The sequence below is a fragment of the Littorina saxatilis genome, linkage group LG17 (genome assembly GCF_037325665.1).
Source record: "Littorina saxatilis isolate snail1 linkage group LG17, US_GU_Lsax_2.0, whole genome shotgun sequence".
Classification (NCBI taxonomy): Eukaryota; Metazoa; Mollusca; class Gastropoda; order Littorinimorpha; family Littorinidae; genus Littorina; species Littorina saxatilis.
Window position 1 is genome coordinate 30,254,851 of NC_090261.1, and position 18,858 is coordinate 30,273,708.

The 18,858-nt window shown below is 38.6% G+C and overlaps 2 protein-coding genes across 2 annotated transcripts in view; one reads left to right on the top strand and one right to left on the bottom strand.

Annotated features, from left to right (window-relative positions):
* The window catches only part of LOC138952025 (transmembrane protein 179-like), a 180,955-nt gene that overhangs the window by 43,280 nt on the left and 118,817 nt on the right, over nt 1-18,858 (top strand). The window lies entirely within an intron of this gene.
* Nucleotides 4,457-18,858, bottom strand: part of LOC138952024 (countin-3-like) — a 34,121-nt gene continuing 19,719 nt past the window's right edge. The window contains exon 7 of the mRNA XM_070323599.1: nt 4,457-4,701. Within this exon, the coding sequence (XP_070179700.1) occupies nt 4,613-4,701 (89 nt within the window). The 3' untranslated portion in view covers nt 4,457-4,612. The remainder of the gene's footprint in view (nt 4,702-18,858) is intronic.

Genomic DNA, 18,858 nt, shown 5'->3' on the forward strand with positions numbered 1-18,858 from the left:
TGCAGTAACGTTTTTGTTCTTAAGACTTTTTTTTTAAAGCTTGCGTGTGTCTTATCTGAGACATTTCTTAATTGTGAAGAATCTGGTGAGTGATTGTCAGAATGAGTGTGTATCTGTGTAATGGCTCCTTTGTTTAGTCAACAAAGTTAATATGTTGAGCCCAGCTGTCCTAAACGGAAAAATATGTGTCTGGTTTGTCTCAAAACAGTAACGTTTCACAAAATTGAACAAAACTGTTGAAAACACACCTACTGGAGCTAACAAAGGCAGAGATTAGGTACAAATCAAAAGTAATGTGTTAAATATCACACTCACACCAGCTTCACATTCACAGAGTGACAGATTGGTAAAAATTAAAATACATATAATGTGTTCAACGCTTTATTTAACTGAACTGTCATTGTGAACATATATATAAAAAATAAAAACAAAAAACACGTAACACTGAATTCAGGGAAAATTTTAGTTACTGTCTTCAGCAGCACTAAAGTAAAACGAAATAGAAAAAATAAAAAAGAAGAACAAAAAACACACACACACACATTACACATTTACAGGTTCACAATAAATGTTCTAAGGTAATTTCAAAGTAAGCACTAAAGCAGACACCAGACTTGATCCCAAAAAGGAAAAAAGAATCGCTTCTTCAAACATAAACATACAAAGTTAGAAATACCATTTCTCGAATAACAATGAAATGAAAACTCACACACACTGAAGCAGAAATAATAGGTAATCTAAAACTAAAGAGCTTCACACATAAACATACAAAGTTAGAAATAGAACTACAAGTTCTTGAATAATAACAAAATGAAAACTCATGCACACACACTGAAGCAGAAATTATATGTAATCTGAAACTAAAGAGCTTCGGTCAATTTCTCCAAGTATCGCACTTTAGCAACGTCACTCAATGATGTAATGTACTTCTCTTTTGGCTGGTCGACCGTTTTTGTTCCTGATTTTGACATTATTCAATTAAAACACTCCCGAATCATCGAGCGGCGCACTGACGCTACTAGTAGCCGTTCAGCTTCTTGCCCTCCAACCCATTTCTGCGTATCACGTGACACCGCTCCGAAGTACGCAAAAGGGAGACCTCCATACTAGGTCATTACCTCGTGTGTGTGTGTGATTGTGGTGACTTATACGGCATTGTTTACTCTGGACTTTTTACAATATCTGTTTTGGTTTTGATTATTTTCAAGTGGTACCTTTTACTTCCAAAACCTTCCTTTTTCATTCTTCCTAGTTTTCATTCTTTCATTACTTAATTCCTTATTTTTGCCACCATGCTATTTTGAATGTGTGTGTGTGTATATAAAATGTCATCCTGAAAACCTTGTGAGGAACAAAGTAGAACCGTTTCATTTTGTCAGAAAGTGTTTGCATGGTATGGGTATGATAAAGTCAGAGTTGATATGGCTTGAAAGTCTGCAAAGTTAATTCAGTTGATTTATGCATGTCACTCTGCAGTATATAAAGGATGTACATTTGCATGTTTGCTTTTGAATGCAAGTGGTTTTGCACATACTTTAGGGGAATATACTATATAGCAGGAAAGAAAAGAAGACTGCCAGACGGACATATTTCACATGGTGATTAAAATTGTCTGTTGAGTGTAGTGTAAGCATTAATGTGTACCTGTAGTTGTAGTGAAACCCAATTGAAGAGCACCCTACCCCTATCCCCTTATGAGTTCCTTTTCCCCAGATTGTTTGTCATGCATTAAATAATTTCTGTAAATGTATTTCCATTTGGTTAGACCACAGGCGGAAGGTATCGTCCACTGGACTACTACTATCACAGAAAGACTCTTTCTGTGATAGTAGTAGTCCAGTGGACGATACCTTCCGCCTGTGGTTAGACCTGACTTTCTCAGATTTTTGTAGTCCAAAGCATGATCAGGTGAAGGTTAAAGTGAGATAATTTTTGTCAATCATTTTTCGTTGGAATTTCTTTCAGATGAAAAATACTTATCGCTCATTGGATATGGAAAACAGGAGAGAAACATCACACGCGTGAAGATTGAGGGTCTTCATGTGGAGAACCCTGAGGAGCAGAAAGGATGAAGAGCACATCATGGTTTTTTTTTAATGAAATCTGTTTGCGTTTGAAAGGTAACATTTATGCTGCATAAAGTCTAGTAATGTAATAGTAAGCCCCATGTGACCCACTTCTTTTAATTTTTTTAATACATGATCAATTGAGTCGTTTATGGTTTCAAGGCTATAGCATGTTATTGTGTACCTCTGAATCAAAAGGACCGACAGAACAACAAATGACTGATACTGTGATAGTGACACACACCGAGTGGCGGCATCTTCAAAGAAACTGTAGGGGTTTGCAGAAACTTGGTTTGCTTAGGCAATGGTAAAATGCAGCTCATTTGATGTGATACTATCCCTATGGCGGTAGTATGTTTGTATGCGAGCAATACTCTTATCTACACGGGCACAGCAACAAACAGTATAAAATGTTTGAAATCTCAGTAGACCAGCATTGAAAAAATGGCAAAGCTGTATTGTTTTTGGTAGCCCACTTCCCTGTCATCAAATGAAAAGAGCTGCATCTTATACGCACCAGTCAACTCATTCACCCACTTCGGTTGACATACATCCGGGCTCCCTTCTTTATAACGTTCAAAACATTGATCTGTACTGACTTTGTGTTAATGATAAAAGAGTTCTTTTGTGTCTTAAAAATGTTTGTCTCACATTCACAAGCTGTCAATTTATCATTTAGATTTTAAAAGTTAGGTCTATGCCATAACGAGGCCTTTGATCCATACCCGTCTGTCCGCGCAAAATAAATTCTGTGAAAAATGTTCGCTTTCTATGGAGCGCACCTAGGGTGTTCTCTAGAGGTAAGTGTTTAACCTTCACCGGATCACCCTTTAGACTACACAGTCCGGATGATATGGGTCGTGTACGACCCATACTTTCTAAAGAAGGATTCAACGTAAAAATGGGACTGGGTGGCCGAGTGGTAACGCACTTGCGCTCGGAATCGAGAGGTTGCGTGTTCGACCCTGGGTCAGGCCGCTATTTTCTCCCCCCTTTCCTAACCTAGGTGGTGGGTTCAAGTGCTAGTCTTTCGGATGAGACGAAAAACCGAGGTCCCTTCGTGTACACTACATTGGGGTGTGCACGTTAAAGATCCCACGATTGACAAAAGGGTCTTTCCTGGCAAAATTGTATAGGCATAGATAAAAATTGTCCACCAAATACCCGTGTGACTTGGAATAACAGGCCGTAAAAAGTAAATATTCGCCGTAATGGCTTGAGATTTACTGGCCGATGTGAATGCGTGATGTATTGTGTAAAAAATTCCATCTCACACGGCAGAAATTAATATGTAAATCGCCGTGAGCTCTTGTGAGAAGGGGCGATTAATAAATGTCCATTATTATTATTATTATTAAAAAGTATGGTACACGACCCACGCCATCCTAAGAGGGATAAACTCTTTACCGCCTCTTTGCAGAGTATGGGTCGTACACGACCCACGGTACGACCCACGCCATCCGAATAGGGATGAACACCGTAAAATGCCTTCTTTTTTTCTATTATATATGGGTCGTCTACGACCCACAATATCCAGACTGTGTAGTTTAAATTACGTCATTGCTTATTTGTTTGTTTACAAAGATAATCCTTTAACAATTTGGTGATAGGAAGGTTCTGTGGTGTTTGAGGATTACATGAAGTCTCAATCAAAAACTCCCAATAGTTTTAGATATATATACAGACACTTTTGTGAGGCCCTGGGTCATCCACGACCAAGGAAGCAAGGTGAAGGTTAAACGAAAGGGTGTTTGTACTGTGTGTAAATGCCTGACTGTGTTTGTGGCCAAAAACTGATGGTTTACGGGAGGCAGAGTGGGACTTTAACACGAGAGACAGACTTGAGATTTCTTTTGTACAAACAACAATTGTATAGCTATTGAGCATATATAGTGTTTTTTTAAAATATTTTTTATATTTTGTATAGCTCATTTGTGTAAATGTATGCAAACTGCAAGAGGAATGATACTTTTGTCATTTTTCAGGTTGGCATGCAAGAAACTTTCAGGACTGATGATTCCCTCTAACTGACAACAGATGTACTTATAAACGTACATCATGTTTGAGCTGGATGTCAGAATTAGCAAGGAGAGAGAGGGAGAGAGTGTGTGCGTCGTTTTGTGGGTGCATGTGTGTGCTGGTGCTTGCATTATGTTTACATGTAAAGAAGTGTTCACCAGATATTTTTTTGTGTTCTCCAATTGACTGTTTTACTATGAGAGAGAGAGAGAGAGAAAGAGAGAGAGAGAGAGAAAGAGAGAGAGAGAGAGAGAGTACATGTGTTTCAGTGTAATACATGAACATGCACATGTGCAAATTTAGCAAGTATGGTAAATACTGATGAATGGAAGTTCATTGTAAAGATCACAAAATAAACTCAAAAATGTGAAAACTTTGTCATTTGTTTTAATTCACAGTCTTCTTCATGTAAACTCTCCATCATCGGAGTTGTAATAGCATATCAATACAAGTCAGACATCCTTCTGTGTATCAATTGCGAAGGATAATTTCAAAGGTAAAAATGAGCGTGAATGGTGACTGGCAGTCTATTGTTCTGTGATTTCGAAGCCCACCTCCTTGCGATCGTAAATCTTACTGTGGGGGTGGTTACTGCCACATTCTCCATTGCAGACATCTGAAGACAGAATAATAATCATGTTTTTACATTTAGTCATGTTTTAACGTAGAGGGGGGAATCGAGACGAGGGTCGTGGTGTATGTGTGTGTGTGTGTGTGTGTGTGTGTGTGTGTGTCTGTCTGTCTGTCTGTCTGTCTGTGTGTGTGTGTAGAGCGATTCAGACTAAACTACTGGACCGATCTTTATGAAATTTGACATGAGAGTTCCTGGGTATGATATCCTCAGACGTTTTTTTCATTTTTTTGATAAATGTCTTTGATGACGTCATATCAGGCTTTTCGTGAAAGTTGAGGCGGCACTGTCACGCTCTCATTTTTCAACCAAATTGGTTGAAATTTTGGTCAAGTAATCTCCGACGAAGCGCGGACTTCGGTATTGCATTTCAGCTTGGTGGCTTAAAAATTAATTAATGACTTTGGTCATTAAAAATCTGAAAATTGTAAAAAAAAACATTTTTATAAAACGATCCAAATTTACGTTCATCTTATTCTCCATCATTTTCTGATTCCAAAAACATATAAATATGTTATATTTGGATTAAAAACAAGCTCTGAAAATTAAAAATATAAAAAATATGATCAAAATTAAATTTTCCAAATCAATTTAAAAACACTTTCATCTTATTCCTTGTCGGTTCCTGATTCCAAAAACATATAGATATGATATGTTTGGATTAAAAACACGCTCAGAAAGTTAAAACAAAGAGAGGTACAGAAAAGCGTGCTATCCTTCTCAGCGCAACTACTACCCCGCTCTTCTTGTCAATTTCACTGCCTTTGCCATGAGCCGGTGGACTGACGATGCTACGAGTATTGCTGCGTTGCATTGCGTTCAGTTTCATTCTGTGAGTTCGACAGCTACTTGACTAAATGTTGTATTTTCGCCTTACGCGACTTGTTAACTTTATTTCGTGTTATTTAATTTTATTTTTCACGGGCATGCTTGAGGTTTTCCCCGGCATTGTGTTTGAATCAAAAAACAAAAAAAGATTATAGTTATGGAGACGTTTATTTTTGTGTGAAACAATTACACGTGCACCGACCCGTCTTTAATGAACAGACAGACACATAATAATGGGTCAAATAAAAAAAGATGAGCTCAGTATGCGTTTAATGCGACATCTGTTAAGGATATTGTCAGAGTCAAAAGGCTGTTGTGGTATTGTTTATTTCAGTTTTCATATTTTTAAGAGAGCAGTGATAGCAGGTGTTTTGGCTAATGAGGGATGACTTCATGCCAAGTATGTCAATGATGCTCTTTTTCGGTGCAAAAACAGAGTGGGCACCCAATGCAGCAAAGACAGGTTTGTGCATGTTAAAAGTAACAGCGTCTGAACTAACGGTAGACAGACTGCATCTGTTATTTCAGTAAAACGAAGTCGCAGAAAACAAAAAGAAAACAAACAGAAATCGCCTCAAAGGATATCAGCAAATAAAGTGTCCCCATGACCGAAAGAAACACAGAAGAATTCAAACAAGAAACAGAAATGATATCTGAATAAACCGCAGCAAAACAGTGGTTTGTATCATGGCCTTGATCGCAAAAATACCACCGGAGAGAAGCAAATCACAAGGAAAAATATCCCTCACTTCCTTCCCCAGCAAGCTATGTTTTGAAGCTCGACATGCAAAAACAAACAAGGAAGCTAAGCTACAATGGAACCTCCGTTTCAAGACCAAAAACAGGTGTGAAAATCAAGTCTCAAAAAGAAGGGAGTCTTAAAATGGAAGTTAATTTATTATTATTATTTATTATTATTATGAAGTCTTATATTGCGCGCGTATCTTCAGACTCGGACTCAAGGCGCAGGGATCTGTTTATGCCGTGTGAGATGGACTTTTTTACACAATACATCACGCATTCACATCGACCAGCAGATCGCAGCCATTTCGGCGCATATCCTACTTTTCACGGCCTATTATTCCAAGTCACACGGGTATTTTGGTGGACATTTTTTATCTATGCCTATACAATTTTGCCAGGAAAGACCCTTTTGTCAATCGTGGGATCTTTAACGTGCACACCCCAGACGTTATGAACAGAAAGAGTAAAAGGTAAGGTCTGAAAAGAGGGGAGGACTTAAATCAGGACAGCCTTAAAGGGTGGGTTCCACTGTATCACGTCTCTGAAGAAAGAAAGTCACCGCAGACCTGTCTCCAAGGCATGGAGCTCAGGTGGAGAAAAACAAGTTACAGCCTCTTGTCTTTCGCACAACCACAGACACACCGGACGCCTATGGAAAAGACAGACCGCTGAATAAACCGCTCTGGCGATTGATGGAGGGAAGTTTGGAAAAACGAAGCGACCACATGAGCCGAGCCTTCGAGCAATTCTTAACAGGTTTGTTTGAAACGCGTGGTAAAACAACGGCCTGTCCTTCAGCTGCACTAGCGACAAAATGTCTTATTGATTGACCGTCTGGCTTGAAATCTTTGATGTATTATTTGGCCTCTGAGGTTTTCAAGTCGCACTTAAAACGCCGGGCAACAATGGGAGGGAGAAGGGTGTAGAGCGAGAAAATACTAGAAACTAAATTGGCCTGGAGTTCAGGCAAATGATGCGCAAGTGCAAACCGATTGGAGGGATAATCGCCGTAATGAAGAGACGAGAGGTGTTGCCGTGATGGGTGATTTGTTTGACCCGTGAAATCAACTTATCTGATTGTAGACGCTGAAATATCGACTTTTGTACTACTTTTTTTTTCTTTCAGAAGATCTATTTGTCTCAACGCATTTTCTGTTTTCCCCGAACGATCTTCCTCCCAAAGCACGTCTTTTGACGCAAATATCGACGTTCGTTTTTCACCCTTTCGGTTGATAATATTTTCCACAACACTTTGGATTTTGTTTTGTTTTTTCTTCTGGAGTTTCCCTTAAAGCATGACCATTACTGAAAAATCACATGATCCTTGCTATTCTTCTTCTTCTTCTTCGTCGTTCACTAGATGGAGATGCCAATCGCCGTTTGATCAATTGGTTTGTCTCCATCATTTTGTGATTTGCGTGATGCAGCGCTTTTTGGCACCCAGGGGGTCCCGCATCTCCGGCTTCGGCCATGGACGTTGATCAGGGGTCCCTCCCCTAGACCAATTGCCTTCCTGGGCTGTTGAGCTTGGTCTGCCCGTGGTTCTATTTCGGAGTTTTCCTTCTCCTAGACTGGTTACCTACCATGGTTGTCGAGTCCAGTCTACCCGTTTGGAGGTTGCTGAGATGACCGCTTGTGTCCTTGGGCCTCTGTGCCGTCACACCGGTACTGTCCAGCACATCCCCGTCTTCACCAGAGCCCCGTTAGCCAGCAATCAACCCGTCCGCCATGGGAGAACCCTACCGGTATACTTCTCACAATGAAAAACACCCCCACGTTTTAGGGACAGTGAAATTTCAGCGATTTTCTTCCGACGGCATAGCTTGGTTCTGTTTCACCACCATACCACGATGAGGAGGGGATGGTCTTTATGGTGGATCCTTGCTATCAATTCATCTTACTGTAGACGCTAAAACATGAACTTTTGTCTTATTATTTTGTGATTGTTTTTTTCTAGTCATTCAAATGATATATTTTTGAGTTACATTTGGTATATTTTACTCAGTTTCTCTGAAAGCTTGTATTTTTTGGAAAAAAACACATTTGAAAAAAAAATCTCATCGGATTGTAGACGCTGAAATATAGACCTTTGTCTTTCTTGTCCCCACCGTCTTTTACAATTCATGTATTTTTGACATTGCTGAAGAGTTTTTAAGTACTCTTTAGTTAATCAAAGATGATTATCCAAAATAACTTCTTTCAATTGCAAATGTTTTGGACACCTTCTTCCCGCATAAAGAAGCATGTACATCACCACATCTCTTTTTACATTTAGTCAAGTTTTGACTAAATGTTTTAACATAGAGGGGGAATCGAGACGAGGGTCGTGGTGTATGTGTGTGTGTGTGTGTGTGTGTGTGTGTGTGTGTGTGTGTATGTGTGCAGAGCGATTCAGACTAAACTACTGGACCGATCTTTATGAAATTTGACATGAGAGTTCCTGGGAATGATATCCCCGGACGTTTTTTTCTTTTTTGCGATAAATGTCTTTGATGACGTCATATCCGGCTTTTTGTAAAAGTTGAGGCGGCACTGTCACACCCTCATTTTTCAATCAAATTGATTGAAATTTTGGCCAAGCAATCTTCGACGAAGGCCGGACTTCGGTATAGCATTTCAGCTTGGTGGCTTAAAAATTAATTAATGACTTTGGTCATTAAAAATCTGAAAATTGTAAAATAAAAAAAAAATTATAAAACGATTCAAATTTACGTTCATCTTATTCTTCATCATTTTCTGATTCCAAAAACATATAAATATGTTCTTCTTCTTCTTCTGCGTTCGATGTTGGTGCGTATATAAATATGTTAATTTGGATTAAAAACAAGCTCTGAAAATTAAAAAAATTAAAAATCATGATCAAAATTAAATTTCCAAAATTGTTTCAAAAACTATTTCATCTTAATCCTTGTCGGTTCCTGATTCCAAAAACATATAGATATGATATGTTTGGATTAAAAACACGCTCAGAAAGTTAAAACGAAGAGAGGTAAAGTAAAGCGTGCTATGAAGCACAGCGCAACCGCTGCCGCGCCAAACAGGCTCGTCATTTTCACTGCCTTTTGCACTAGCGGCGGACTACGTTCAGTTTCATTCTGAGTTCCACAGCTTGACTAAATGTAGTAATTTTGCATTACGCGACTTGTTAGTACCTGTTAATTCGCATGGAGTAGGAGCATTCTTCCACTTGGATATGTCCCAAGCATCAACAGCGTGATGGTTTCCTGTTCAGAATGGGATGTTTTCGCAGAAGTCTTCCTCTTCTTCTTCTGCGGCGTTCATGTGCTTGCCACACACACTCGAGTGGTTTTACGTGTATTTCCTGCCATCTGTACGGGCAGCCATAATCCTTTTTGGTGGATGCGTGCTGGGTATTTTCGTTAATTTTTTTTTTATAACCCATTGAATTATTCTAAGATGTATCGCCGGATCTTTCCCTGCGTACTCACGAAGGTCGATAAGGCACTTTAGTAGGTCTGCGCATAAGATGACCTGGGAGTTCGGAGAAATCTCCACCCTTCTTCTACCAGGCGCGGCCGGGATTCAGTTCAAACCTCGAACCTTTCACCCGGAATATTATGGCAATCCGAATGGTGCAAAAGTCCCTTTTAGCTCTTGATGTCTAAATAACACATTATTTAGCTAAATAACGCGTTATTTAGCTAAACAATGCTTTATTTAGCTATATCATGCATTATTTAGCTAAATAATGCATTGTTTAAATTAAACAATGCATTATTTACAGATACAGAAAAAAGAGAGCCCAGAGCACTAAATAATGCATTGTTTAGCATAAATAAGAGATTGTGTTTGTAAATAACTCATTATTTATAAATAATTACGCGTTTTCTCTAAACAATATATTATATGTAAATAAAGTGTTATTTAAATAAAAAAAATATTATTTAGATAAATAAAATATTATTTATCTAAATAAAATATTATTTAGATAAATAAAATATTATATGTAAATAAAATATTATTTATCTAAATAAAATATTATTTATCTAAATAAAATATTATTTAGATAAATAATTTATTATTTAGATAAATAATTTATTATTTAGATAAATAATTTATTATTTAGATAAATAATTTATTATTTACTGTTTTTGCCTTGAAATAGTATTATTACACTAAATAATGCTTTATATAGCTATATAATAGGTTTCCGCTATATAATTCATGATTTGGTAAATAATACATTATATACCGTAAATAAAATATTATATACCGTAAACAATTCATTGTTTAGCGCATCGCGAAGCCGTTTTTTCTCTTGTTGTTTTTTTCCACGTGTTTCCGTGGATCCACGAGAGCTCTGTTGATTCTCAAACTGACCAATCAGACAACTAGCATCTGTACACTAATTAAAGTCCCATTGTTGAGTGTGACGAAAACTCGTGGTGACGATTTTAAAACATGTTGGGTCACGCATGGTCCAATCTTACATGGTCCAATCTTACATGGTCCAACCTTACATGGTCCAACCTTACATGGTCCAATCTTACATGGTCCCATCTTACATGGTCCAACCTTACATGGTTCAACCTTACATGGTCCAATCTTACATGGTCCAATCTTGCATGGTCCAATCTTACATGGTCCAACCTTGCATGGTCCAACCTTGCATGGTCCAATCTTACATGGTCCAATCTTACATGGTCCAACCTTACATGGTCCAACCTTACATGGTCCAACCTTACATGGTCCAATCTTGCATGGTCCAATCTTACATGGTCCAACCTTACATGGTCCAACCTTACATGGTCCAACCTTACATGGTCCAACCTTACATGGTCCAACCTTACATGGTCCAACCTTACATGGTCCAATCTTACATGGTCCAACCTTACATGGTCCAACCTTACATGGTCCAATCTTGCATGGTCCAATCTTGCATGGTCCAACTTTACATGGTCCAATCTTACATGGTCCAACCTTACATGGTCCAACCTTACATGGTCCAATCTTACATGGTCCAATCTTACATGGTCCAATCTTACATGGTTCAACCTTACATGGTCCAATCTTACATGGTCCAATCTTGCATGGTCCAATCTTACATGGTCCAACCTTGCATGGTCCAACCTTGCATGGTCCAATCTTACATGGTCCAACCTTACATGGTCCAACCTTACATGGTCCAACCTTACATGGTCCAACCTTACATGGTCCAATCTTACATGGTCCAATCTTGCATGGTCCAATCTTGCATGGTCCAACCTTGCATGGTCCAATCTTACATGGTCCAACCTTACATGGTCCAACCTTACATGGTCCAATCTTACATGGTCCAATCTTGCATGGTCCAATCTTACATGGTCCAACCTTGCATGGTCCAACCTTGCATGGTCCAATCTTACATGGTCCAACCTTACATGGTCCAACCTTACATGGTCCAACCTTACATGGTCCAATCTTACATGGTCCAACCTTACATGGTCCAACCTTGCATGGTCCAATCTTACATGGTCCAATCTTACATGGTCCAACCTTACATGGTCCAACCTTACATGGTCCAATCTTACATGGTCCAACCTTACATGGTCCAACCTTACATGGTCCAATCTTACATGGTCCAATCTTGCATGGTCCAATCTTGCATGGTCCAATCTTACATGGTCCAACCTTGCATGGTCCAACCTTACATGGTCCAACCTTACATGGTCCAATCTTACATGGTCCAACCTTGCATGGTCCAACCTTACATGGTCCAACCTTACATGGTCCAACCTTACATGGTCCAATCTTACATGGTCCAACCTTACATGGTCCAACCTTACATGGTCCAATCTTACATGGTCCAATCTTACATGGTCCAACCTTACATGGTTCAACCTTACATGGTCCAATCTTACATGGTCCAATCTTGCATGGTCCAATCTTACATGGTCCAACCTTGCATGGTCCAACCCTGCATGGTCCAATCTTACATGGTCCAACCTTACATGGTCCAACCTTGCATGGTCCAATCTTACATGGTCCAACCTTACATGGTCCAATCGTGCATGGTCCAACCTTACATGGTCCAATCTTACATGGTCCAACCTTACATGGTCCAATCTTACATGGTCCATATATATTATTGGACCATGTAAGATTGGACCATGCAAGGTTGGACCATGTAAGGTTGGACCATGTAAGATTGGACCATGTAAGGTTGGACCATGTAAGGTTGGACCATGTAAGATTGGACCATGCAAGGTTGGACCATGCAAGATTGGACCATGCAAGATTGGACCATGTAAGATTGGACCATGTAAGGTTGGACCATGTAAGGTTGGACCATGTAAGATTGGACCATGTAAGGTTGGACCATGTAAGGTTGGACCATGTAAGATTGGACCATGCAAGGTTGGACCATGCAAGGTTGGACCATGTAAGATTGGACCATGCAAGATTGGACCATGTAAGATTGGACCATGTAAGGTTGAACCATGTAAGGTTGGACCATGTAAGATTGGACCATGTAAGATTGGACCATGTAAGATTGGACCATGTAAGGTTGGACCATGTAAGATTGGACCATGTAAGGTTGGACCATGTAAGGTTGGACCATGCAAGGTTGGACCATGTAAGGTTGGACCATGCAAGATTGGACCATGCAAGATTGGACCATGTAAGATTGGACCATGTAAGGTTGGACCATGTAAGATTGGACCATGTAAGATTGGACCATGCAAGGTTGGACCATGCAAGGTTGGACCATGTAAGATTGGACCATGCAAGATTGGACCATGCAAGATTGGACCATGTAAGGTTGGACCATGTAAGGTTGGACCATGTAAGATTGGACCATGTAAGGTTGGACCATGCAAGGTTGGACCATGTAAGATTGGACCATGCAAGATTGGACCATGTAAGATTGGACCATGTAAGGTTGAACCATGTAAGGTTGGACCATGTAAGATTGGACCATGTAAGATTGGACCATGTAAGGTTGGACCATGTAAGGTTGGACCATGTAAGATTGGACCATGTAAGGTTGGACCATGCAAGATTGGACCATGCAAGATTGGACCATGTAAGATTGGACCATGTAAGGTTGGACCATGTAAGGTTGGACCATGTAAGATTGGACCATGTAAGGTTGGACCATGTAAGGTTGGACCATGTAAGGTTGGACCATGTAAGATTGGACCATGTAAGATTGGACCATGCAAGATTGGACCATGCAAGATTGGACCATGTAAGGTTGAACCATGTAAGGTTGGACCATGTAAGATTGGACCATGTAAGATTGGACCATGTAAGGTTGGACCATGTAAGGTTGGACCATGTAAGGTTGGACCATGTAAGGTTGGACCATGTAAGATTGGACCATGTAAGATTGGACCATGCGTGACCCAACATGTTTTAAAATCGTCACCACGAGTTTTCGTCACACTCAACAATGGGACTTTAATTAGTGTACAGATGCTAGTTGTCTGATTGGTCAGTTTGAGAATCAACAGAGCTCTCGTGGATCCACGGAAACACGTGGAAAAAAACAACAAGAGAAAAAACGGCTTCGCGATGCGCTAAACAATGAATTGTTTACGGTATATAATATTTTATTTACGGTATATAATGTATTATTTACCAAATCATGAATTATATAGCGGAAACCTATTATATAGCTATATAAAGCATTATTTAGTGTAATAATACTATTTCAAGGCAAAAACAGTAAATAATAAATTATTTATCTAAATAATAAATTATTTATCTAAATAATAAATTATTTATCTAAATAATAAATTATTTATCTAAATAATATTTTATTTAGATAAATAATATTTTATTTATCTAAATAATATTTTATTTACATATAATATTTTATTTATCTAAATAATATTTTATTTAGATAAATAATATTTTATTTATCTAAATAATTTTTTTTTTTATTTAAATAACACTTTATTTACATATAATATATTGTTTAGAGAAAACGCGTAATTATTTATAAATAATGAGTTATTTACAAACACAATCTCTTATTTATGCTAAACAATGCATTATTTAGTGCTCTGGGCTCTCTTTTTTCTGTATCTGTAAATAATGCATTGTTTAATTTAAACAATGCATTATTTAGCTAAATAATGCATGATATAGCTAAATAAAGCATTGTTTAGCTAAATAACGCGTTATTTAGCTAAATAATGTGTTATTTAGACATCAAGAGCTAAAAGGGACTTTTGCACCATTCGGATTGCCATAGAATATTGACGTCGGAACCACTCTGCTTTTGCGTCTGTTTTTACTGATATTTAGTCAAGTTTTGACTAAATATTTTAACATCGAGGGGGAATCGAAACGATGGTCGTGGTGTGTGTGCGTGTGTGTGTCTGTGTGTGTGTGTGTAGAGCGATTCAGACTAAACTACTGGACCGATCTTTATGAAATTTCACATGAGAGTTCCTGGGTATGAAATCCCCGAACGTTTTTTTCATTTTTTTGATAAATGTCTTTGATGACGTCATATCCGGCTTTTCGTGAAAGTTGAGGCGGCACTGTCACGCCCTCATTTTTCAACCAAATTGGTTGAAATTTTGGTCAAGTAATCTTCGACGAAGCCCGGACTTCGGTATTGCATTTCAGCTTGGTGGCTTAAAAATTAATTAATGACTTTGGTCATTAAAAATCTGAAAATTGTAAAAAAAAATAAAAATTTATAAAACGATCCAAATTTACGTTTATCTTATTCTCCATCATTTGCTGATTCCAAAAACATATCAATATGTTATATTCGGATTAAAAACAAGCTCTGAAAATTAAATATATAAAAATTATTATCAAAATTAAATTGTCCAAATCAATTTAAAAACACTTTCATCTTATTCCTTGTCGGTTCCTGATTCCAAAAACATATAGATATGATATGTTTGGATTAAAAACACGCTCAGAAAGTTAAAACAAAGAGAGGTACAGAAAAGCGTGCTATCCTTCTTAGCGCAACTGCTACCCCGCTCTTCTTGTCAATTTCACTGCCTTTGCCATGAGCGGTGGACTGACGATGCTGCGAGTATACGGTCTTACTGAAAAATGGCATTGCGTTCAGTTTCATTCTGTGAGTTCGACAGCTACTTGACTAAATATTGTATTTTCGCCTTACGCGACTTGTTTTTTCTGAAGTCGTTTTGCAGTTTTACATTATTGTGTCAATAAATATCTCAATACTGGGAAAAGCAACTTCCAAGAGATTTAATCAAATGATCTGTCATATAACTCGTGCCCCCACGTTGCTGTTTCGTTGGTTTCAATAGTTCAGGTGACATTGGCTTACAATAAAGTTACACCAAACGCAGTAATCGTGAGAGGAAAAAGTAAAACATCAGACGATACGTTAAGGATACATTCTTTGTCGGAACAAGCTAAGAGGTTTAGGGTAAAAGTTTACGAAGAATAGCGGAAGAGATGCATACAACTTTTGTTAATCACTTATAGTGCGAGTGTCTAACTGATCACATAATTGAACAGAATTTAAACGCAGTCTGATGTCTCTACTAATATGTTAGACTACTTGACTTTAAAAGCCACGCTATAGAGCATAGGTTTCTTCATTGGTGCTAGTGTAATGCTTGAAAGAACGTTTATTCCTTTTATCCATGTCAAGATATATTTCTTTGGTGCTGTTATTTAAACAAAAAGAACGTTTCTTTTACTCATTACTTAGTTTATTTTTCCCTTCTTTTTTCAGTCTCCTGTTCTTTTTCGATTCATTTGGTCCTTTTCTCTTTTGCTTGTATCTAAAAGTTAGTCTTCTCCTCTGTAGTCTGTGAACTGCAATTGAAGACTCCATTATATTATACACAAGTCTGCTAGTGGAGCAGAAAGCTTTTTCCTTCGTAAAAAAACGAAGATTTGTTTGATCCATTATGCCTCCGCTTCCCTGCATCTGAGACATCGCGTGTTTGGGGTTCAAAAGCCAGAAAGTCAAAGCATCACTGATGGATTTTCTCCTCCCCTTTTTATCCGCCATGTTTCCTTTGACAGGGAAATCGAAAACGCTCGGGCCAGGGTCTTGCCCTGTCAAGAACTAAAACAGTTCCTCTTTGAGCGAAAGTCTACAGACATCTTCTTGCGGGCGCCTTAATTGCCTGGGCTCTGGTTCTATAGGTTCTGGGAATGGACGTGGGGTCAGTCCTGGGAGCCGAGAGCCCTTCACGACCAGCCAAGAACATTTAGCCACACACTCGAGAAATATTAGTTTTTTTTGATACACTCGGGTAACAAGACTTTGTCATCTACGGCAGCAGCGTTTTCTCTCTCTTTCTCTCTCTCTGGCTCCAACACTCTTCTCTCGTCGGAGCTTTTCAAAGCACTTGTCCAAAAGGAGAACACTCCCCGGCTTGGAATTTTTTCTCCCTCTGTGTCCTTGTTTTCTGCAAAACAGTCGGCGTTTCAAGCCATCGTCCGCAGCAGGGGGGTTGCAGCATCCAGCCATGCTGTCTTTTCAAACGGAGGCGACCGTTTTCAAGTGGTCTTTGGCCCTGGTCGTAAGAAAGTGCTAAGACGGAAAGCAAAACAAAGGAGCCAAATTGAGGATTAATTGCTGATCGTGGTTTTGCAGGCTCTTCACGCCGGACGAGTTCCAAAGCAAGTCTGCAGCGTACAGGGCGCACGAGCGATGTCATAAAACACTGCACAGACTTCCCCCCAGTGCAGGTCTGCTACAAAAAGCAACTCGACATCGCGAGAAACAAAAGCGCTCTTTCTGGAAAGACTTTTGAATTTTGATTTTATGAAGTTTTTATTGCAAGCGCCGTCAGAATGTTTTTGGAGTTTGATTTTAATTCCCGATTTTAATTTACTTGGGTTTTTAACGCAGAAACGACGACTTCCTCATCAACCCATTTTATCTTCGACGCCTCGAGGCCCAAGAAAGTTCAAGTGCTTGGATAATTTAAGTTTGATTAGGAACGACTTTGTTCCAATAAAAACGCTATGCCACCACTTGTGCCCCAGCGTTATTCCACGTGCTGGTTTCCCTCGTAGACTGAAATTTCTGAAGACTCTTTTCTTCTCTGACATGTGTGCTGGCAAGAAAATGTTGATTCTCTTTCTCGAGTCCTGTGGCGTTAGTGGGGGATAGCAGACAATTGACTTCGTGCGTCAGAGAAAATGGTTGTTTTGTGAGCGCGTAACACCTTGCAAAAACAAGCATTGATCATCGGCGGATGTATTTCTTAACAAAAAAAGTCACAAAGAAAAAAGGCACAGAGAAAAAAGAAACAAAAAGAAACAACTACCACGCCCACCAAATTAGCGTCATGAATACAGTAGTTTCTCGTTAAAATTATGGCTCTTGTTATTAGAATCATAAAGCAATTAAAGAAATATGTCCATTTGGGAAGTGCATTTTCATTGAAACAAATCTTAATGGCGGTAATTGCTGGGACTAATTTTAGACAGTGGTTGTGTGCATACATACAAACAGATGCATGTTCAGAGTTGTGACTCGCAAACTTTCAAAGATGGAGCGAAGTCTTTTAAATAATGTTTGCTTGATGTTTGTCTGTTAATGTTTTTCGTTAAAATCACGACTCTTGGCAATACATAAGTGATGGTATACATGCAGCCTCCTTAATCTGGATAAAGCGAGAAAAGAAATATGTTCATCTGGGACTGCATTTTATTTGAACTGTTTTTGCTGGGGACGAGTTTTTTTCAGACAGGGGTTGTTAGTGAGCATGTATATAAACAGAAATAAAGCAAAGTTTCAAAAATATAGCTTGATTGTTGTTTGGTTGTCCATATGTCTGTTTCTTTCTTTTTATATTTAGTCAAGTTTTGACTAAATATTTTAACATCGAGGGGGAATCGAAACGAGGGTCGTGGTGTATGTGTGTGTGTGTGTGTGTGTGCGTGCGTGCGTGCGTGCGTGCGTGCGTGCGTGCGTGTAGAGCGATTCAGACCAAACTACTGGGCCGATCTTTATGAAATTTTACATGAGAGTTCCTGGGATTGATATCCCCGAACGTTTTTCTCCTTTTTTTCGATAAATGTCTTTGATGACGTCATATCCGGCTTTTCGTGAAAGTTGAGGCGGCACTGTCACGCTCTCATTTTTCAACCAAATTGGTTGAAATTTTGGTCAAGTAGTCTTCGACGAAGCCCGGACTTCGGTATTGCATTTCAGCGTGATGGCTTAAAAATTAATTAATGACTTTGGTCATTAAAAATCTGAAAATTGTAAAAAAAAATAAAAAATTATAAAACGATCCAAATTTACCTTTATCTTATTCTCCATTATTTTCTGATTCCAAAAACATATAAATATGTTATATTTGAATTAAAAACAAGCTCTGAAAATTAAAAATATAAAAATTATTATCAAAATTAAATTGTCCAAATCAATTTAAAAACACTTTCATCAGTCGGTTCCTGATTCCAAAGACATATAGATATGATATGTTTGGATTAAAAACACGCTCAGAAAGTTAAAACGAAGAGAGGTATAGAAAAGCGTGCTATCCTTCTCAGCGCAACTACTAAACCGCTCTTCTTGTCAATTTCACTGCCTGAACGGTGGACTGACGATGCTATGAGTATACGGTCTTGCTGAAAAATGGCATTGCGTTCAGT